The 23,610-nt window shown below is 37.3% G+C and overlaps 1 protein-coding gene across 3 annotated transcripts in view; it reads right to left on the bottom strand.

The window, feature by feature from the left end:
• The window catches only part of prkd1 (protein kinase D1), a 42,910-nt gene that overhangs the window by 5,363 nt on the left and 13,937 nt on the right, over positions 1-23,610 (bottom strand). Inside the window, exons 2-17 of one of the 3 annotated variants that reach the window (XM_060879017.1) lie at positions 22,565-22,703; positions 18,025-18,156; positions 16,850-17,010; positions 13,816-13,839; positions 10,477-10,669; positions 9,413-9,490; positions 7,658-7,856; positions 7,242-7,365; positions 6,891-6,968; positions 5,524-5,803; positions 4,568-4,620; positions 3,837-3,909; positions 3,523-3,629; positions 2,936-3,097; positions 2,714-2,812; positions 1,744-2,011 (exon numbers count right to left, since the gene is read on the bottom strand). In XM_060879017.1, the coding sequence (XP_060735000.1) occupies positions 1,744-2,011; positions 2,714-2,812; positions 2,936-3,097; positions 3,523-3,629; positions 3,837-3,909; positions 4,568-4,620; positions 5,524-5,803; positions 6,891-6,968; positions 7,242-7,365; positions 7,658-7,856; positions 9,413-9,490; positions 10,477-10,669; positions 13,816-13,839; positions 16,850-17,010; positions 18,025-18,156; positions 22,565-22,703 (2,170 nt within the window). Of the gene's footprint in view, positions 1-1,743; positions 2,572-2,713; positions 2,813-2,935; positions 3,098-3,522; positions 3,630-3,836; positions 3,910-4,567; positions 4,621-5,523; positions 5,804-6,890; positions 6,969-7,241; positions 7,366-7,657; positions 7,857-9,412; positions 9,491-10,476; positions 10,670-13,815; positions 13,840-16,849; positions 17,011-18,024; positions 18,157-22,564; positions 22,704-23,610 lie in introns of those variants that run through there. The other 2 variants (XM_060879019.1, XM_060879020.1) reach the window with 2 other exon arrangements.

Genomic DNA, 23,610 nt, shown 5'->3' with positions numbered 1-23,610 from the left:
TAGTCCTCTTAAACCACAGTAATCTGCCCAATATCTTTCACGTACATAATGCATTTCTTTTTTTTTTATTCTAATCATTGTTATTATTATTGTGGAATATCACAGGCTATTGTGGCTGTAAACATTATTATCCCCTTACCAGCCTTCCTTTTCCTTTCTCTTGTAGGGAATAAGACAAAGAAATCAGAGCTTGCCTTGTTGCTAAGAAATAAGAAAGAATAAAGTCCACTTAACAAAGGTTTATTAATATAAACTTGTAGAAACAGATTCAGGAACTGACAAAAGCTATAGTATAAAAAACATGTCTATCTGTGCACATGAGTACTGACTGTCAGGACTGGATTTTCTCTGTCCTAGATTAAAAAAAAAAAAAAAAAAAACACCTGCTAAATAAAATAAATAAATGTAGAACTACTTCAGCTTCCCTGGTGAGTCTCTATTAATTTACAGCATGAAGCACTGAGAGAGTTTACATTACTGCTACCCAGGAAGCTGGGATCACATTGTTTATATAATAAGAAATGTATTCACAAAGCTTGCTTAGTGAGGTCAGACTTACATATTTTATCGTCTTCTCCAAGACTCTCATAAAAACTATGAGAACTGTTAAAGTAAACACAGGATAGATTATTCCGGATTGATTAATCAGCAACTGTCCCTGTATAATTTTAAAAGTTAATTGCAATGACACCTGCATTATCCTTTCCTGTGCAGCTATAAAGTGTTTAAAATGTTAGACTAACTATGTAACACTTAATGAAGTGGTAAATGGCAGTGTGAATAGACCTGGAGATTTGCATAACATTAATGTAACAATCAGTGCTTTATGCAATTCATCTAATAAAAGGTGGTCTCACTGGCACAGTTGCTAGCTGTGGTGCTCGAGAATCTTATTTCAAATCGTTTCACCAGAATGAAAAGGATTCTTTTCATTATGTTCTGTCCATCTTGATATCTAACCACAGTGCTGGACTTTAAAAAGGTGCAGAGACACATTTCATCTTCTCTTAAGAAGCCACTAATAGTGGTCCAGTGTTGGACCCAACTACATCTAAAAACTGGAAGACTGATGTGTTTATTTGGGCCGTTCTCATCTTTTCTCAAAAGGTGAAGCAGGAGATTATTGTACAGTATTACACCTGAACGAACAACAGTACTCATCCTGCTTGGATATGATTAATCCATCTAATTATGGCCTGAGAGAGGAAAAGAATTTGTCAGCTGCACTGTTGATTTAGTCACCCCAGTTTATTTATCCATTTATTTTCGTCATTTATTATTCATACATGTGTTTAGACCGGGGCTTTTCGTTATATACTCTATTATACCCTATTAGAATAGCTGGTGGGACCCAAAATGCTGAACAAGATAAAAAGCTGGAGGTTTTTTCTGTTGCTGTGGGTGGAAGTTGGTGGTCAGATACAATGCTCACAGGTTAAATAATAGCTATGTGTATTAACATGGGAACATACAGTATATGGAACCAGATTTAAAACACTTTCAATTTTTATCACTATTGTGTTAGAAATGTTAGAAAATGTTATGGGCAGGAAAAAACATGCCAAATCAGCAGCAAAGATGTAGCAGAAAAGATATCAAATATAGAAGATAGTGTCGACTTTTGGTGAACAAGATTAAAGTGGTAGCTGGGATAAGCACAGTTTCCATTTGTTGTTGTTGTTACAAATTGTGGTCAAATTTATTGCGATAACAAATACTTGTCTTGCTTGACTGAAAACATACCTTCTGGAGTCACCTTCTTCCATGGGTTTGGTGGGTACATGAAGGCAGCATTTTGGATCTGGTCATGGATGTCCTCATCCTCATTGAATGGGAATGTTCCGCTGAGGCTGACGTAGACGATGACGCCAACACTCCACATGTCTAGTGAACGGTTGTAGCCCTTGTTCCTCAGCACCTCAGGTGCCAGGTAGGCCGGTGTGCCCACCACTGAGCGCCTGAAAGACTTCTCGCCAATGATCCGAGCGAACCCAAAATCACACAGTTTTACCTGTGAAAGAGCGATGAGTGTTCTCTGAGTGCTAAGAGCCTGATGCTAGAAGCAGACAGCCCCTTTAACTTGACTGTGGTGCAACAAATAGCATCCATTATTTCTCCCCAACCCCCTTTTCCCACCACAGACACTATAATGAGCAGTTGCCAGAGATAGTGCTAAACTCAAATGAAATTATCATGCAGTTAAAAGCAGTTACAGTTCTACTCTCCTGCTGATTCTCCCCTTCACATTTTACATGCAAAGAGGAAGGAATGCTCATTGAGAGCCATCATAGGACCACTGCTACTGAGCTGAAATCTTGGAAAGTGCAAATGACAACTATTTTAGCTATTCTGTTTTTGTGTTTTTTTGTCTGCTCGTTCTGGAAAATATTTGTTGTAAATAATGCAAAAGAGATTTGGTTTAGTATTCCTCTGAGATGTTTTCTGGTGCCCAAACACAGTGAGTCATTCGTTCTGCTCGAGTGCTTCCAGAGCAAGCTTCACACGCTAGACGGGTAAAACAATGAGGAGATAATTTAGCAGTCTTTCAGCGCAGAGACGCGGGCACACGTTCTGTGTGCCGAACACAGAATAAACTGTAATTATCATCGCTTATTGTAATTCTTTTGCTTTTGTAAAAGCAGATTAATTCATGTGTATTTTACAGTTTTCTCCTTTTAATTCTTGAATGGTTTTCTGTCAGCATGTTACTCACTTGTGGGAAGGAGTCAGCAGATGCTAGTAAGACATTCTCAGGTTTAAGGTCACAGTGTACGATGTTCTTGAAGTGAAGGTGCCGTAGCGCTACAAGGATCTGTTCATAAAGAAATCACATTTGCATACTCCCACTGTTATGAGATTTGAGTTTGCAATACAGTAATGAGGTTGGTTTGGTGTCTGATTTTGTGTTAGCTCAGTACATGTCTGAAAGACTTACCTGTGTGACAAGGAACTTAGTGACGCGTTCTGGCAACCTCCCTTTCTCACTAGACAGTATCATCTCCAGCATGTCACCATGGAGCTTCTCCATGACAACAAACACACGCTCTTGTGTCTCAAACATGCACTCCAGGTTCACCACCCCAGGATGGTGAAGGTTCTATAAAAAATCAATCTTAGGTTAATAAAAATCACCGCACTTTTCTGTTCTGTATACATTCATTGAGATATTTCTATTGCAGGTTTCTGCAGAGCTGTTCTAAATGTTAGTATATTTTCTACATGTTCCATAGTTTGTGTTGTGTTGTTTTGTGTGAGGTCTTCCTGCACCTAAGCTACAAAGCAGCGGTTTACAATTTACTCATCCAGTAGATGCTTCTATACAGAGTGACCAACATTTAAGCTGACAGATGAGGGCTAAGGGTCTTACTCAAGGGCAGATCTGGCAACCTAAAGCCGTTTATCTCCCAACCAGCACTGTTTAAGTGTTTACATATACTCATATATGAGCATAAATAAGAATATCTGAATATTCATATACTTAATTACATAAAGGCTTATATGTAAATGTTTGCATTTATCTACCTGCAGGATGGCAACCTCATTGCGCAGCTGACTCTCTTGTTTAGTGGGGAAACGCAGTTTGTCTATAATCTTGATTGCCACGTCTCTCCCTGTTTTCCTGTGCTTACCTGCGGTATGCAAACCATAAGAACAAAACTATTTGGTACAAATTGGAACATTATTTTGAATTCAGTTACTCTATCAACATAAACATTAGAGATGCATCTTAAGGAAACTGCACTCATTTGCAATGCTCTCAACATATTATGTGCTCGTGTATGTTCTATTTATGTATCAACAAACAGAAAGCTACAGAGTAAATACAGTTTAATTACCGCCATAGACAATGCCAAATTGCCCAGATCCAAGAACTTCATCAGGGAATATCTGATAAACTGTGCTAATGTCCTATAATAGAAGAAAATAAACATGCAAGCATGACTGTCAAATAAATTATATCAACACTTTGCCTCCTGAACAAATGGTTTATTCCCTCTGCTGTGTCTAATCTGGTCTGTAAATTTTGTCCAGTTACAGTGTCTGAATTGAAAGCAAATATTACTTGCATTGCACTAGGACTCTGCCAGACAAGCGTGGGTAACTATGGCAATTCCACGGCCACACGGGTGATCAAAATAAGCTCCAGCAGAGGTATTGAGTGTTTATATTGCACTGAAACTCAAGGCTACAGCTATTGGCAAGCCAACAGTTTCCTCCAGCACACAGAAATACAGTTCAGAGAGAGAGGTATAAAACATGACATTCATCCAACCCTTTTCATATTTTGCAGCATAAAATATATCTGCGTTGGAGGACTGATAACTCATGCTATTCCTTTACCAATAAATGATGCATGTTATATTTAGAGTAAGCATCTTCCTGCTGTGATTTGTTTATAACAGCCATGCTGTCCATACAGTCCAGAGCTGTTCTATGATTTATTATTTCATTAATTCAAATAAAGTTTCTTTTTGTTTACTTTAAAATAATATATATTATTGTGTTACTGTTCAACACTTGGGATCAATATAGGATATAGAATTAAGAAAAGACAAATCATGCCTACCACATTCTCCTGAATCTGACAGTTAGACACAGAGATGCTGATGGAGACATCTTCTGTTGGTGAAGAAAACAAACGCGGTTATAATCGTGAAGACCAGAGACATGTGTAAAATAACAGTTCCATACAGGTGTCTGAATATGGTGCTGTTCTTCCCTTCCTATTTTTTTACTAGGAGATCATAGGTTCGCATCAATCAATCAAACAATCAATAATTTAATGTATTCCCTTCTGGAGATGAATGACTGTATTAAAACTCTCCTCTATTACTATTCTACTATAATGATGTTCCTTTTCATATATCAAATAATTTAAATAGAAGAAGATTGTGATGTCTCTACTTGATCCTTGTTTAGTAATTCGCATCAAAATACCACTGAGAAATAAAATTCTTCAAGTTTAATCGTCTTCAGGTCTGATATAATTATAGTAATTATGTTTTTGTTTTGCTATCATAACTTGTACGCTGTTCTATTTTGTCAACCATGACACTGAAATGTAATGTTTAACCATCTGTATGCAAGCAAGCTGAACATTTATAGCTGCTTTTTGTTCTGTAAACATATTTTATGAATTTGTTAGCCTCGTTACAAAAAACCTACAGCTTATACTGTAGGTCAATATGCTTTAAAAAGCTATCAGGGAGCAATTAACAATAATTTTGCATTCTCCTGACCCATTAGGTAATTATTTAGTTAAGCCCACTACAAACATTTTATACTTAATGCTTGATCTCAAGTTCAAGCCAACTCTCTGAGCACATGGAACAAACTCGAGAGCAGCTTGAAAATGTATTCATTTATTACAATGGGCCTTTTTAATCCTATAATTGAAATACATTATCTGAAAGGTATTCTATTTAATATACATTGCCACAGTGGGCTTCCAAAAATTCAAATGAAATTAAAAAGGGTTTGTAATATAATAAGTACAACTGCATTTCAGTGTAATGTTCATACTGTGGTAGCTGTGTCGGCTGCTGTGAGCTGTGCCCTTGGAAATAACAGGCATGAGGGCATGCTGGATGGCTGTTTGCCACATGTGAGCCATATCCTGGCCGGTTCCACTGATCAGCACGTTGCTGTGGAACAAAGAGTACTCTTCCTGAGACAGGTTCTCTCCTACGTAGTATACTAGCGTGCCGGTGGCAATCTCAAAGCAGTGAGGGTTAGCACCTTCAGGAAGCAAACTGAAGTTTTGAGCAGGATCCAGAGACAGAATCTCAGATAAGGGGATTTCCTGTAGAACAAAATACAGTAAATCATTAAACTAGAGATTAATGAGAATGTAATGGCATCTATCAATGGCTTCTTTAATTAAAAATCAACTATTTAAAAATTATTTTATTTGCAGATATTGATTTTTTGAACTTTTGAACTTTTCTGGAAGGTGGAACACTGGGTTTTCTTACCCTTTTGGAATAAGATATTTTATAGATTATGATACAACAATCATAAGATTGACATAAGATTAAAACCGCTGACAGGTGATGTGAATAACATCTATTATATCTTTACAGTGGGTGAGATATATTAAGCAGCAAGCGAACAGAAAGTTCTTGAAGTTGATGTGATGAAAGCTAGAAAAATGAGCAAGTGCAAGGATCTGAGCAAATATGACAAGGGCAAAATTGCAATGGCTAGATAAATAGACCAGAGCATCTTCAATATGAAGGGTCTGGTGGAATGTTCCTAGTATGCTGTCTAAGGAAGGTGATGGTACCAGAATGCAAGCCAGCAAAAGCAGTGTAATTCTCACTGCTGGGAAACCTTGGGTCCTGGCATTCATGTAGACTTTACTTTGACTCGTACCACCTAGCTAAGCATTGTTGCAGCTATTTTGTCAACCATGACATTAAAATGTAATTTTATGGTTGCTTTTGTTCTGTGAACAAATTTCAGAAATTAAATTAAATCAACCTTTTTAAAGTATAAGATCTTTATTTAATCATAGTTTATCAATGACATTTCAGTTTTCACACTCGACAGAGAGAAAGTGAAGTTTGTCATTTTTTTCATATAAATTCTGAATTTAATGCTTATATTACAAACCTACAAGACTTATATAATAATGTCCCTCAGTAATATCTGTGTTACACACAAAACAACAAAACACAAGACTTTTCACAGGAATAAAACTAATACAGCACCAACCAACAATGAAGCACTAAAAAAAATGGGCATAAAAACATAAAACATAACATTAAAGTGCCTTTAATTAATTAATTAATTCTGATTGAACCCATACTGATAATGCTATAACAAAAGTAAAGACAGACCTTTATCATATAATTGATATATTTAATTGACTGATTGATTGTACTCACCTTATAGTATTTGCTTCCTGTATCATTCTGGAACAATGTAATGCACTTGCTATCCAGTCGCCAATAATGTCTCTTACGCTGAAACGGTAAAATTACACTGAGATAAAATGAAAGAATTTGAATCGCAAAATAAAATAATCTCTTTAATGAAGCCGTAAAAGGATACAGCAGTGTTTTTAGATACATTTGACATTTATTTCATGTCAAGCATAGTCTATTCAAGGAAACAGCTCTTGATCATGAATAAGAGTAGTTCCATATTCCTTTAATGTCTCAATTAAATAGTAGTAACAGCCTGTTTTATTAGAAGATAACTAAGAGCTTATCATTTAAATACTCTAGATTTCTCACCAGTGTGTCCTTGCTGGTGAAGTGCACAAGCCATCCCTCCTTCATGACTTTGCTGTTTTTCCTCTTGATGTGTTTTACTGACTGGACCACTCGCATGAGAGGGATGTTGTTGCTAGTGCATGGACTTTAACACAAAGCACATTGACACAAAGAATATCAGCAGCTTCAAACTGTATTTAATTTATTTCTGTGGTATCAAAAAGAGGCAATAATTCTTGAGTTATGTTACATAGTGAGGTATGCCAAGTAAAGAAGCTTTTATTGTCATTTCAAGCATATATAGCTGAAGCAGTACTGTACATAGTGAAATGAGACAACGTTTCTCTAGGACCACGATGCCACATAGAGCAAAGACAGAACTACATAGAACAACAATGTGGTATATTACAATGTGATTATGTTATGGAGAATGGTACCTGATGATTCTATTGGACTCATCAGGATCTGGATCATGAAAGTCTCCAAGCTCACAATGGCCTACATCTAGTAGAGCTGAAGATTCTGCAACCAGGGATTCCTCCATGTCATCTATGATGGGACTGTTTCTCTCACTATCATGGTCATCGCAACCTTCTGCCAACAATACATCTGACTCAGCTCCTGGGCTCAACAGGTCTAGAATGAAGAAGAGAAAGAGAAGAGAAGAGAAGAGAAGAGAAGAGAAGAGAAGAGAAGAGAAGAGAAGAGAAGAGAAGAGAAGAGAAGAGAAGAGAAGAGAGAAGAGAAGAGGTCACAATGCACTGAATCTTGACACCATCTATAGAGATGTCATCCATAAATGTTAAATAAAAATGAAAATCTAATGACAAAGACAAAACTTGAGACAAAATCCTGAAGATAAAACTGAAGGCAGAGCAGAAAGACCAGTTAACAAATGAAGGCAGTTGTACTACAGGCATGGCAAAACATCTCAAGGGTGGAAAGGGAGTTAACATTTAAAGGTGTACATGGCTTTCATACTTCAGACAGTCATTGACTACAAAGGATTTGCGTCCAAGTATTAAAAACATTCCTTATATTTATAATTATTTTAGCTTTTTCAATTACTTTTTTTGCTAAACCCCTTGAATTTACACTAAATCCTACACACACTACACAGAGACAAAATTACAAAACATTGTGTTACAGTTTCAATTTTTTATGTACCTGTTTGTATTAATATAAAATTGACTTTTGCTTTCAATTTTAGATTTACTCATTCATCTTCGGCAACCACAACTTTATCCTAGCCATGGATGCAAAACTAGGTAGGCTAGCTTGAGGACTACTCTGGTAAGCTAGCTTACTATTTAGGCTAGCTAGGCTAGTTTGCTGCTTCCTATTTGCAAAGATATATCTGGGCTAGTTTGTTTGAAACTAATACTTTGTAGTTTAGAAATTAATCTGAAGGAATAACAAAGATTTCTTTTGGTAAAAAAGATATTATGGTTCAATGTGATAATGACAGTAAAAGATATTTGTCTAGGCTGATATCCAACTTAGCAAATAGCCTATGTAACTAGCAGCTTTTGTAGATACTGGTTTTGTTAGGAAGCTACAGGCCAATGAACAGTGCTCTTTTCCCCATAAATCAATAAATAATTAACACCACAAGAGAGCAGGACCATCTGTTAGTGACAGAAGCGATCAGACCATTTATATTTGTGAATCTCAAACACAAATGCAGCACAATGTTCACAAATATGACAGACTTCTTGTAGTTAGTCATATTTAAAATTTTAAAATACAGAAATTGATTGGTGTGTGTTTTTGCACTACATTATGTTATGTAAAATAATACGCTATGCTTATCTTACAGCCTTATGTTATTTAATGCATTTCTAAATGTTATGGATGCAAAATGCTTTTCATGTTTTTGTGGACAGTGTTGTGATCATTCAAAACTGCATTTACATTCGTGCATTTTGTTTTGCGTTAATTTATGGAGTGTATTGTGAGTATTAGAAACTGGATGTGTATCTGTGCTTTGTATTTGTGAAAGGATTTTTTTTTATTTTTATATACTCGACTCTGTTTTGAATGTTTTGAAATGAGCTGAATAAATAGATCAAGGCAAGATCAAGTATTTCAACAGTACGGTAAGATAAATATTGTTGTATTTGGTGTGAAAAAAAACAACCATGTTGATTGTGACATTAAGGAACATGTAGAGACTCTAAAGTTAAACTTGCCTCCATTCCTTGACACCTCTCCAAGGCAGTTGTTTGGCACTTTAGGTGCACATCGTTTGTGGCAGTTGAATTTGCAATCTGTAACAGTGTGAGGGGGGAAAGAAGATGAGAAAATCAAGGCAAAGTGAGAGAGAGAGCGGGAGAGAGAGAGAAAGAGGGAGAGAGAGAGAGAGAGAACGAGAGAGAGAGAGACCTGGCACGCTGAGACGAGCGTGTGTTGTGCTACTGGTTGACAGGCTGAGACCTTGCACATTGCCAAAGCACATTAAAGCTGTTTCTATCAGCAAGCTGACAGCCCTCTTTACTGCCTGACACCCTCTATATATTTTACTTAAATCAAAGTAGCTACACTATGAGCCTCATATCACTTGCATATTTCATGTGGTATCTATATTGCTATTATGTATATTATCTACGTATATTATTGAATATATTGACAAAATCTATTGCATAAATTTGTGTATACATACATTACACATGATTAAAGTAACGCTACAATACAAAGATATAATATAAATATTATCCTTTTCCTTTGCAATACACACTGTGTGAATGTGAACTACAATTAATTACTCATTTAACTATTAATTAATTAATCATTTACCAGTTTATTACTAATTAATACACATGCAGAATGAGCACTGCTGATTTTTATCGTATATACAGTATGGAGCCGTTACTGTAATTATGTGTAGTTTTATTATTTCTATTTTGCCCTATTAGAAAGTACCAAATTGCACCATTGCTTGTTGCTGGAGTAGTGCCTGCTGTTTGTACCTTTTATATGTATCGTATTCTTCCCCTGGGAAAGTGAATGCTGTTTTACTTTGAGGTAAAATAGCATTTCTAAGATGTAACTAGTTAGAGAACGTAATATCATATATTTACAATTTCTAAGGAGAAGAGGCTGAGAGTAAAGGTTGGAGAGGTTGTATACAATAACTGGGGTTTGGTTTGAACTTTTTGAAAATTTGATCAAAAAAATTAATCATACTGAAATATTTTAAGGATCCAGATAAAGTGAGCAAACAACAGTTTGATTCCCAGCGAGTGTGAGCTCATACCTTTGCACTGCAGGCCCTGGCGGAACAAGCCCTTGAGCAGCTTCTTGCAGTGCTGGCAGACGGTGGGGCGCGTGTAGGAGTGGATGACAAACGTGTGAGGAACCTTCACTTTGGACAGCAGGATTTTGTCGAGTTCAATCGGGCGCCCGATGTATGAATTGGAGCGCCCTCTTCCAGGGAACATATCTTTCTGCTGAAAAAAGACGCAAAAATCACAAAAGAAGCATGTGCTGCTGGCTCTCATTTAAGCTGTGCTCACTTTTGATAGGAGAGATCAGCAAGTATACTGCCAGGTTAATTCATTTTGTATTGGAGTGTTGATCACACATGCTTTTTTTCATCATGAACATAGCAAAGTTGCCTGTGTGAAATTTCACCCAGAGCGTACACTGAAGACCAGTTTAGCACTCTAGGTGTTCATTTAACACTGGTGAGTTAGCTGTGCACATGCTGTACCTTCTTCATAAAAATGCAGTCTTATCGAATGTTTCATCACACACACACACGCGCGCACACACACACACACACACACACACACACACACACATTTTAGACAGCTGTCACCTCAAGTCGTGTGCACGAGACTACATTCTTGAAGAAACAAACAAGAATATTTGTCAAGAAAAACAGGTTGAGGGGGACGGGCGGTAAATTTGCATTAAACTCAGAACAACAAGTTTCCAGCACCAAGCTGTTTTTAATGTGCCGCTGATTGGCAGTCGTGCAGATGTCTTACCACCTGTTGAGAATAGGCCTGACATCACGCAGGTGTGCCAAATCAACTGCACACTGCACTCTAAAGAAAGCATGCGATCGATATCTTCCTTGTCTTTGTGTTGTACACTTGGCTGGGGGACCAAAGCAGCTTAATGTCACTGAAATGATCTTACAATAAGCATTAGACTTAAGAACTTTAACATCCCTAAGTAACATCCCCAAACATCTGCTACATAACGGCGCTAACAAGTGCTTAGAAGTTTTTCTATACAGTACATACACTTTAAAACACTAATAGCAAATATTAACAGTTAATATTGTTAGTGGGCAACTCTGGTGTTCTAGGATGAAATCCTTTAAAAAATGTCCAACAACTTCGCCATATACACAGTGTTGTGGAGGAGGTGGCTGTTTCATTTTGTCTTTCCTCAGCTTTTTTGGCTGCTGCCAGCATCTCTGCTGATTTGTCTGACAGCTCTAGATTATTCTGGGCTATGACACACATGCTTGCAAAAACACAGAATGTTCATGGCTATAAAACGAATGACCCGGATAAGATCAACAAAACATATGCAAGCAGCCAAAACTTATTATACCTAAGTGTCAAATTTCCAACCCAGAATTGACTTACTCAGATCCCCAGACTAGTTTTGCGCAAGCTATCAAAATAGAATCTTTCAACCAACACCTAATTCTAGATCAAGGTTTTCAAAAAAAAATTTCTAAGAACCCCTTTAACAGTAATTGGAATTCCACAGATTTTTCCCTGTAAATACAAATTCAAATACAGTATTAGACCAATCACTCACTCACTCACTCATTTTCTACCGCTTATCTACCTTGGGTCACGGGGAGCCTGTGCCTATCTCAGGCAGGATACACCCTGGACGGAGTGCCAACCCATCGCAGGGCACACACACACTCATTCACTCATGCAATCGAGGCAGGATACACCCTGGACGGAGTGCCAACCCATCGCAGGGCACACACACTCATTCACTCACGCAATCACACACTACGGACAATTTTCCAGAGATGCCAATAAACCTACCATGCATGTCTTTGGACCGGTGGAGGAAACTGGAGTACCCAGAGGAAACCCCCGAGGCACAGGGAGAACATGCAAACTCCACACACACAAGGCGGAGGCGGGAATCGAACCCCCAACCCTGGAGGTGTGAGGCGAACGTGCTAACCACTAAGCCACCGTGCCCCTTAGACTAATCATATAAATAATAATATTTTACCTATTTACTGATGCCATAGGGCTGCCACTCTGTAAACTCTTGGGCTCTTAAATATGGGGGCTGAACATATTCTGACCCGCTTTAAAAACCCTGATGTACAGGGATCTCCCATCCTGTAGAGGGACTTAATTATGCTTATATGTCATAAAATTATTAGAAAATTATAATCATAGAATTATTAACCACCCATAATATTGAAAATGTGATGGGGAGAGGTGATAAATATAGTTTTCAAAACGATACCAATAAAAACATAAAAGTTCTGATTGCTTAAATATTCACCCCATTGCTATAAATTTTCCAACAGAGATTATCCTGCTAATCAAGAAGACTCATTATGTGGCGGGGGAGATTAGAATTCTATATGTAGGAAGGTAGTTCTCAAGAAACAGGCTAAGTGATCAGTGCTCTAATATGTGATCTGTGAGGTAAATTGGGTGCAGTCAGCAGATGTTGCTTTTTTGCAGTCAACAGTTGATTAACAGTTTCCTTTAAACAAACTCAAGTGTGTATCACAGCATTTCTGGTGTCAGGATAAAATGTCTCAACCTTTGGGAAGGAGGGATTTGAAGCCTGCCATATGATGGCTGTAATGAAATTAAACAACACCTTTAAGTAAAGAATCCAGAAAGGCAAAGCATGCTGTTACAGGATATTAATCACTAATTGATAAGTTATTATGTTCCAATTACAGCCCATACTGCAATGTTTTATTCCACTTAGACAAAGGCCATTTGAAAACTATGACTTATTGTTATTATTATTTTTGCCAGCATTATTGAAGCTTTAAGCAGTTCCTTTTTAAGCCTCTTTTTTTCTCTCTCTAGAAAAATGATTTAAAAAACAAAAACAGAAAAGCCTTCAGTCCTGAAGACTTTCTCATGTCAGGAAGCTTCACTCAGGTTCACTTAAGGAACAAAATATGAACAAATGCATGTTTTATGGTGCATCCCTATTTATGTTTTGAAATGTAGAAGCAGTAATGTATTAGAATAAGCACATAAATATAAACCTGTGATTTACTTTGCACTTTTGTCAAAGAGAAAATTAAGTTTTACCTTCTATCCCTCTTCTATCTTCTAACCTGCTTCTCAGACTTCTCAGAATATATTCTAATATAACTTATATTCATGTGATTAGACAGTTATCAGTGATTAGTGAGACAGTCCATTTCTAAAATACTTCAGAGCCTCAGGAGATATCAATATTATATCATATCACAGCATATTATCAAATGATGAGCAATAAAGCCGATGCTTACTCTTATATTAAAAGTAAACATGAGACACAAGATGTGTGTATGAAAGTATAACCCTTGAAAGTATGAGGCTCTCTTGGTAGATGATATGAGTTGTGGTTACTTTTTAGTTCTTACCTCGATGCCGGGACTGACAGGAGACTGGATGCACAGACAGAAAAAAATACAGAGAGCACTGTTATTAAACGTTCTTTTGTATGTCATTACTATACTTAAGCATCATTTTTAAGTATTCTGATATATTCTTTTTTTTATTGAAACTTATCACATGGACTATTTACACATGGACTCTCAATTATTCTTAATTAAAATTAATTCTCAATTAAATATCTATGAAAAACCTTCATATGAAAAATCTTCTTTATTCCTTGGATTTTCATTTACACTTTCCAAATTGCTGTTGCAAATCTCTGCCTCACACTTCTATGCTGAGCACACAGAACACAGCATCTAGTAGTGTGAGTTTAGTTCTGCATGTGATCTGTTTATATTCCAGTTTGTTCTTCATTTGTTTGCCATTTGTCTTTGTTTAGATTATTTTGCTGTTGTGTCACTTTCTGTTGCCTTCTTATTTCATGATTGTACTCACCTGTTTTCAATTTTGTTCTTGATTTGTGTTATATAATTATTTAAACTATGTCTTCAAATTATGTGTTCTGTGTGCCTGTATGCAATGTCACCTAGCCTCTGATTTATCTGATATATCTGCCACATTTAGGATTTTCATTGGTTTGGCTATTAAACTAAAAGTAATAAATCTCCTAAACTTGTGTCCTCATGGTCTGCATCTGGTCACAAGCACAAGATGACAGAACATTTCAACACCCATGGATGCAGCAGGAGGTCAAGAGCTGAATGGTGCCACTCGGAAACTGCCAATGCTTGACTCCCTCCCTGTTTTTGGCAGTTGAAAAGCCAGACCTTGCTCCCCTTGTTGATGGGTACTGTATGCTCGCTGGGTTCCGGCTCAAGGTTCTGATACTCTTTTCAAATATAGCACACCCCAGGCCCAAAGAAGAACAGTGGATTCAGTACCTGTTGTCCAGCCTTATAGGTCAAACCCTCCATTGGGCAGAGAATCTTGCCAAAGTACCTGCCTGTTGCAGGTGGAGAAATTTGTACAAGCCATGAACCAGGAGTATGGGGATTCCGATGGGGCACCTCCAATTAAAAGCTATACTCCGAGGTCCACATGTTGGCCTCCAAAGCCAGGTTCCCTGTTGCAGGCCAAGCAATCTCCAGCAGGGTGGCCTCCAATGCAAAGCTCCAAGCACTGTTCCAGGAACAGAGCTCTCTCCCAAGGCTGACTAGACGGCCTTCCAAGCCCACCTCCAAACCCATTTCCAGGCCTGGTTCCAAGCTCTATTCCACCCCTAGGTTCCAAGCCCTGTCAAGGGCCTTGTTCTAAGCCCTGTTCCATGCCCAGGCCAAGTAAGTTGGCAGCCAGGCTCCCTGAAGAGACCAAATCAGTGCCCTACCAGGCCAAGCTGCATGTCAAGCTGCATGTGCACCCAGGCCCAGTCACAAGCCATGCTCCCTGCTGTACAGTAGATGACGCAGTTGCCCCCAAGCATGGTGGCCTCCCACACCCTGATGCAAGCCAAGCTCCCTGCTGAGGCTGACGTGGCGGCTTCCCAAGCCACGCTAAATGCAGAGGCTAATGTGGAAGCTCCACAGATCTGGTTGCAAGCCATGCTCCCTGCCAAGGCCAACATGGCAGCCTCCCAGGCCTCATTCCAGTCTCAGGACATGCTCCTGTCCCAAACCATAAACCCTGTTCCTTCTCCAGTCGTAGGCCATGCTCATGGCTAATGCCATGCTCCAGGCCCAGGTCATACCCATGTCTCATTCATTGCTGTGGTCACCAATCGCTGTCAAGGTGAATCCTGACTCTCCATTGATTCCAGAACATAGACCTAGCTTGAGAGACTTAAACTGTTACAAAACATTATAGGTGAAGAGAATAATTTGCACACAGAAGCATGACCCCTAGGGGAGGGTCAAGGCCTTTCAAGAGCTTCAAGGGGGGCTCTGCCACAAATCTCCAACTCACATTTTGGTGGCAAGCACCAAGAACACGGCAACTGGTAGCACAAATTTAGTTCCGTATGTGATCTGTTTAATCTCTACCTTGTTCTCCATTTCTTTATGCTGCCACAGTCTTCACCATGTCCCCCTATTTCCTTCATGTTTCATGACTTAACTAACATGTTTTCAGTTTCTGAGTATCAGATATTGATTTGTGTCTGTGCACAGTGTATGAAAAGTGTATTGTGGTTGTCTGTAAACCTATCGTTTATCAGATTTCTGGGACCGAGTCTAGCCCGTTTCCTGTCACACCTATGTCTTTGTTTTATATAGTGGAAGCCTAGATATAGTTTTGTGTTTAGCTGAGTTAGTATCCTAACCATGCTCTGTTCCTGACCTGCCTTTTGTGGTCCATGTTTTGCATTTTCAGTGTTTTGGTTAATAAATAAGACTCTCCTGCACTTGTGCCTCACATCCTGCATCTTTTTTACAAGCCCAACATAATAGTTATCTTCCACTGATTCCACTCAACTGAGCATATTAACTTTTTAACTATATGTTAAATATAGTTTTATGTTTTATGATATATAAAACCTTCTCTCAAATCCATGTAAATTTGTACAGAAATCAGTCAATCTTTTTGTACAAGGGTGATGTGTTTGAATTGAACTTCATTTGAATTGAGCATCATTGTCATTAGAATGTTCTAAATGCTAAACTGCATGTTAAACTGCACTACTTGTTTTCCTAAAAACAATATTTCTATTGTTATTCTATTCTGGTCTATTTTTATTTATGTTCTATTTTGATGCTATTTTTATGGTAGAGACATTTGGAAAAGCTTTACATTGGATGTCATACTGTGCATGGTTGTGTATATAACAAATAAAGTCAGAACTTGAATTTATTATTTGTTATACAGCACATACTAACTGACATCTCATCGCAAAAGACCAAACCAACAACCCTGAGTGTGAAGATGGAAAAGTAAGAGGAAAATAGCATTGCAGTATTTCTTCTTACCACTTAAACCACTTAAGTTAAATTACACACATATAAAACTGTCCCAGACTAAACACTACACAAAAAACAGTTCTGATTTCAACTATAGCCTGAAACTCACTAGTAAAGCTTCATCTGAGGGGCTGGGTGATGGTTCAGCAGAAATAGAACGAATGCTGGTCAGGCCACTGAGGGACACGTTTGACAGTCGCCGTTTCCGAATACCACTGCAATTGTTTGGAATCTTGAAAGCACACCTCTTGTGGTAATTCAGTCCACAACCTTTATCCAAAACACAATGATTAAAACACACACACACACACACACACAAAAGAATACACAACTTTTTATTGTACAATTTTGTTAAGCATTACAAAAAATATATTAGACATGATTCATTAAAACAGGTCTAATTCTGCATTAATAATTAATAATGCTGTTTATATAAAGAAATAAGATGCTATTTAATGTTATATAATATGAAATAAAGCTACTAGCTAAGATTGGACAAATGAGTCATGCTGTTTTGATTAACTGTTAGCACGACTAGCAGTCTGATAATTAATAATAATTAAATATATTTTATATATACAGTATAGAGAGAGAGAAATAATTTTTGCTCATTTGCTTCTAGAAACTGTATCATTTACTCAATGACACAATTAGTTTATGACAAAAGAAAACAAAATAAGAAACAAAAGAGAAAGAGAAAATGCTTTATTGTTTAAATAAAGAGCAAAATAAGTCACACCGGTTATAGATATATGGATATATGGAGTTGTTCAAAAGTGCAATATGGTTGCAATTTTCCTTTCACCTGATGATGGCAGCAGTCTGTGTTAACACAATTACCCATTTCTCTCAGCCTACACCTGCAAATAAATTAACTGAAGGATATTTAGTCATGGCTAAAGACAAAATATAGATTTATAGATATATTTAACAGTGAATAGAAACAAGAATGCTTTGTTTAAGAGCCATCGCGAATGCATGTATGAGAATCATGTGCTAATTAAAGCGCAATTTAATGTCCATAATATAATGAAAAAAATCACAAGAAATCCAAAAAAATATTCAGAGGCTTTGAGTGTGTGTGTGTGTGTGTGTGTGTGTGTGTGTGTGTGTGTGTGTGTGTGTGTGTGTGTGTGTGTGTGTTTGTGTGTGTGTGTGTGTGTGTGTGTGTGTGTGTGTGTGTGTGTGTGTGTGAGATATATATTAATCCATAAGTATATAAATGTATATATTTAAGAGACTTAAACAAACATATATTTTGGTTTCCGCTGATATAAAGATTACCTTCACACTTGAGTCCCTGCCTGACCAGACCCCACAACATCTCTCCACAGTGGTCACAGAAGGCTGGAGCCCGATACGAGTGGACAAATAAAGTGTGAGGTCTGATCTGGAAGTCCTCTACTGTAGCTGAAGCTAAGACAGACAGACAAAAAGATAGAAAGAAAGAAAGAAAGAAAGAAAGAAAGAAAGAAAGAAAGAAAGAAAGAAAGAAAGAAAGAAAGAAAGAAAGAATCTTTGTTACACATTGTATTTACCATTAACAATTTAGAGCCAAAAAGAGAATGAACTAGAATATTTATTTTGAAACTTTTACTGTAGAGCATTTAATTGTGTAAATATTTTACCTATGTACCTTTTTTACCTATGTACCTATGTGGGTTCAGACATGTGCGTTCAGTTTTTTAATATAATGTAAATTAAATAAACATTTTAGATTCACGTCACAAGAACCATACTGAATTTCTTTCCCTGTAATACACTACAAAGACTTCTTCCTCACCCTCTAATATCAGTTGGACTTTGAACTTCATGAGGGAATTTAGCTCAAAAAACCCTGCCATTACAAAATTAACATGTCATAAGTTTTCAAAAGAAAAAAGGCAAACAAATGGTGCAGAGGGAGATATTTTTATTCGATAGTGTCTCCTCTCCCGGGGCTTCCCTCTGGGGAGGTGCGCCTCCGGAGGTACAGATGGACGAGAGTCCTGGCCAAAGCCGCTGTGTCAGAGGGCGGACTGGCACAGTTCATTCTCGGCAGCCGGGCCCTCTTCTCCTCACATGAGCAGAGCGTGTGTCTGTCAGGGTTAATGGGCTGGAGATTAGTGGCTCCCCAAGAGGGGCTGATGGTCAGTAGCAAATTAATTAAGGTTTTGATTCAGGCCATCTGAATGCTGCAAAAGATCGCAGAGGAGCCAATTCAAAGCTCCATGGCACTGACTTCTCTAATGAAATTGCTTCAGGCATCCTTTTAATAACATGCTGCTGGATTCTTGATGGACATTTTATCTCTTTTGAGTTTCTTTATTCTTAGAAATATCGACTTAGAAATCAGTCAGTACCTTTAATGAGCCAAGTACAAGTTGATGAATGAATTTTTATTTTTTCTTGACACTGTAAAAGAAAGGGTAAAAATATTCTAGGTATTGTACGATTCTATCTTTAATTATTTTTTTTTTCATAACTATTTATACTAAAGTTACATAACCAAGTAAAGACATATGGGATGTATGTGATATATAACAATAACCAAATAAGGATATCTGTGACATATGCATGATGTTTATAATCTATCAGTCCACCTAAACAAACTCAGGCAGTATTTACATTTGCAAATTATGCTATGAAAGAGCGCTTTGGGAAAGACGGGTGGAGTGTTTTGATTGGCTCTTGTTGGCTTCATGACGGCAGACCAATAGCAGCTGAGTGGCAAGCCCAGCGGGAGGAATGCTTGCTGGAGCACATGCCCTTAGCCTCCTCTCCAACATGGCTTCCCCGCAGCCTGCTCAAGTAGAATACATTCTGATTAGCCATTCTCTGACTAAATTGCCTCAATTCATTCAAATTATTGTTTTGCCTTTTGTTTAAAGGCCAAGATATGTTTGCAAGTTTGAAATACCTGTAAACTGTCATTAAATGCTTCAGGCAAATGAGGGTGGCATGAAAAATCCACCCTGTGCTGCTGAGTTAAAGTAAGTAAAAGACTTAGGCATTCGTGTCGGTGTGTTCCCATGTACATAGGATGTTTTTTTACACAACTGAAGAAAATAATATGTGCTAATCATTGACAGTGTATTACATAAATATCAAGTAAAGAAAAATGTTGGCATTATTTATTGGGCTTATTCAAGATGCCTGAGAAGACATACGCCTCGCTCTGTGAGAAGACATGCGTTCCTCATGGAGCAGTAAATCAACTACTATTATGCTTTTCATACCTTCAAGGTTTCAAGGTCATTACCAGCCTTTGCTTTATTTCTGTAGCGTTTGCTGCAATTATGTCAGTCTAAATGTACAGTATATGCTCGTGTCATTGACATGACATGTTGAGTTGAACTTGTGTATTATTATCTCTGTGCTTCCTGCTGAATGTCAAGTTCACAAAGTTTACCCAAGTGAATTATATTTGAGACTATTTGTCATTCAAGAGTTGATATTTTCATTGCATGCTGCCTGTACTAATCACTTTGAGAGATATAATCAGGGTTATCATATGCAAGAAGCAGATGCGTATTGACAAACTCACTAGAGCAAAAAGCCCTTTCAGTCAATCAGTGATTAAGAGAAGATGCTGTGATTATAAAAGTTTACTACATTTTCTATCTATTTCAATAAAGAAAAAAAAAATGTTCTGCTTGTAACATTACGTCCAAATGAACAATAATATTTAAAAATAAAACGTATTGAAAACTTATTTGTCGAATGACTTTCTAATGATTTGTATTACTTCTATTAGTTTTAGGTTTCATTCAGTAAAAAGGCACATAATTTGGTAAAAACAGAGGCATGGGGAAAATGATTATCACTATATCCGACAATGAGTACAAAATGTAGGATATGTGAAAGGATACAAGAAAAATCTTTCAGAGTTCAATATACAGTATGGCAATTAACGATGCACTGAAAATGAAATTCCAAAAAAGATAAATAAAAAGTACCAGATTTTATTTCTCTTAAATTGTGCCATTGTTTGAACTATAGTGTCATTTTAAGATGTTGATAAATGTCATTGTTTTCAGTCCGGGTAGTATATCCTCCTAACCTAGCAGAGTATAATATACAGCTGTATGCAATATGTCAGCCATACATACAGTACTGCTCAATGTGAGAGAAGTATCATCACGTTTCACCTTTATCCTGGTAAAGTAAAGTCTACAGCAGGCCCCCTTAGGAGCAACACTGATCCACAGCTAGGTCTAATCCACCTACATGTTTTTATGAGAACTGAGGAAACCAGACAAACCAGGTTGTTGTGGACAAGATCCATTTAGATACCTTATTGTATTCCAATATTTGGCCATAATATACAGTATTTTTATAAGTTAAAAAAAATAGTACATCCATTACCAATATTACAAAAGAAAATCAAAGTCAGTGGGGTGAAAAAAACAAGCAAAATGTCAATCCAAGCCATAGAAAATGGTTATAACAACAAATGTTGTATCTTTGCATGATCTTAACACTGTATAAGATGCTAGTGTGGCTTTCATATTCCTAAGTGAAAGAGTTTTAACATGTAACATAAAAAATATGTTACATTTCACACAAAGAAAATACTAAAATCAAGGTAAATTGATTTGTGTTCACTGAGGCTTCATCAAAATTCAGTGATTAAATGTATTTAGGATTGTTAAATTATTATTCGAAAATTATGCCAAGATTAATATTATTACTAGATACTATTCTGTTCACACAATTATTATTAGTTAACATTTCAATGGCATAAATGATAAAAAAAAAAACCTTCATAAATATGGATTATATTTGGAACTGGTTGTGATTTAGCTGCTAGATGATGATAATAATGGTTGAATAAATTTTCCTAGAGTTTTTCATTAACACAAAAAAGCAAAATGTGAAAACAATGGTGAATAATTTAGGTTTATTTAATACTTTTCTACACTGAGCACATTTCTTAATCAGTGCAAGGATATATGTCTGAAAAACTATTACCATTTTTTTTTTTAATTTAACAGAAACCAACTTTTGGACTGCTTGGTAGAGAAATTATAGCCTCTGAGGAAGTGTGACAAGACAATTATTATAAATGATTCTAGCTGACTAGTTAGACGAGTCATAATTAATAACCACTGATGTAACTTTCCAGCAGCATATTATAGTATTTTAACGCAAGGTTATCTGCTCAGTGCTCTGCTAAGGACTGTCACTCGACAATCCTGGAAGATTTTTCTTTGACATTGTGCACATTTTGGGTATGCAAATGACCTGGTTTCCTTCCCTAACCATCAAACACACAGAGACACAGAAATACTAGAACAGTCTAGGGAAATGGATTAGGTGTTAGTCCTTTATCTACCTACAACAGACTCTACTCAATTACCTGTCATAGCTCAGAGGAGAGGAGGAGAAGGTAAAGAAAGAAAAAAGGCCTTCCAGCATTTGTAGAAACACTTTAGCAGTGTCAAACGTGATACCTCCACTGCTTCCTCCTCCTGGGCAACACAGCTCCGGCTTCGCACTACATGCAGCAGCCAAACTTGGATGAGCGTCATGTTTCTCACACGCCAAAAAAGATGGGGTGACAAAAATAGCTAAATGAGTGTAGTGTTGTCGTGTGGAACCTCAATGACTGATGCCTTGTGAAAATGGTCACAGTATATTCTATGATTTTTTGGTCCATGTGTTTAGATGCGACTCCAATACTGTTCGATGGACAACTGTCAAATTTCGTCAGCAGTGTTAAAAAGGGGTAAAACACATTCTTCATTCAGTTCAGTTTTTATGCATTCAGCCCTTTTTTATGCCTGGGGATGTGTTAATATATCTACAGATTCAAGAAGAATCTCAGAAAACTGAATCTTACCTGATAGCACTACCTCCACCAGGTCTCCCTCCATGATGTCAGATGCACACTTGACCAGCTGCAAGATATTCTCAGAGGTTGGGTCATGACGAAAAAGTAGGATCTTGTCATAGATCCCATAGAAGCCACACTCTGGGAACTGCAAGTCAAATTAGTTAAATTATTCAGCTGTTCCTGGTGTATTTTCCATACTTTTTACTGTTCTCTGTGCCTCATTAATCTATTGTTAAATCCACACTTTGACACACATGTCCTCACATAATTGCATTAGAACTAGAGTAAGGCTTACATTTGTTATAGGTTCCTAACATAACATGAAGAAGCAGCTGATATTTGATATTCATGCATGCAGTTTCTTTTCTCGTGAGCTTCAGTTAAAATGGGTACAGAAAGGTACGGTAATTGATAGATTACGCCATCAAAAAAAGCCTAGCAAAGACCATCACACACAAACCACATAGCCCCACCTTCACCATTTTTATTTATTCCTAGGTTTTTTTGCACATTTCCTAAACAGTTTTACGAACAACAGTCTCACAATCAATTCAATGTCAAAGAAGAGAGCAACATATTGACTGGCCCGTGTAGGCTGCTGGGGAAACGACCTGCTAGCCTCGTTCTCTATTGATCACTGCTGGGCTGAGTTACAGCCGCCCGGCATGAAGTGCCTGTTCAAAGCTGCACTATTCACAGAGGAAACTCATACTGGGCCAATTATTGTCTTTATTTACATACTAAAAACCAAGGAAACTCATATTTGCACAATAATTACTCTGCAGGACATTTATGCAGCACGTGCCAATGAATGTTTGGACTCTTCAGTTATCAAAATACTGCAAAAACAAAAGACAAAATCATGCACCGCATACAAGTCATTTTCTACTCAAGATGAACATTAGACTATAAAGCACCCTGTTTGAGTGCATGTGTATGGATAATAGATATACACTGATCAGATATAACTTTAAAAACAATGACAGGTAAAGTTAATAAGATTGATTATCTCTTTACAGTGACTCATATCAAGGATCTGAGTGAAGCAAGAG

Source organism: Tachysurus vachellii, chromosome 10, assembly GCF_030014155.1.
Source record: "Tachysurus vachellii isolate PV-2020 chromosome 10, HZAU_Pvac_v1, whole genome shotgun sequence".
Taxonomy (NCBI): Eukaryota; Metazoa; Chordata; class Actinopteri; order Siluriformes; family Bagridae; genus Tachysurus; species Tachysurus vachellii.
Note: the sequence above shows the minus strand (reverse complement) of the source record. Positions and strands in the feature narration are given on the sequence as shown.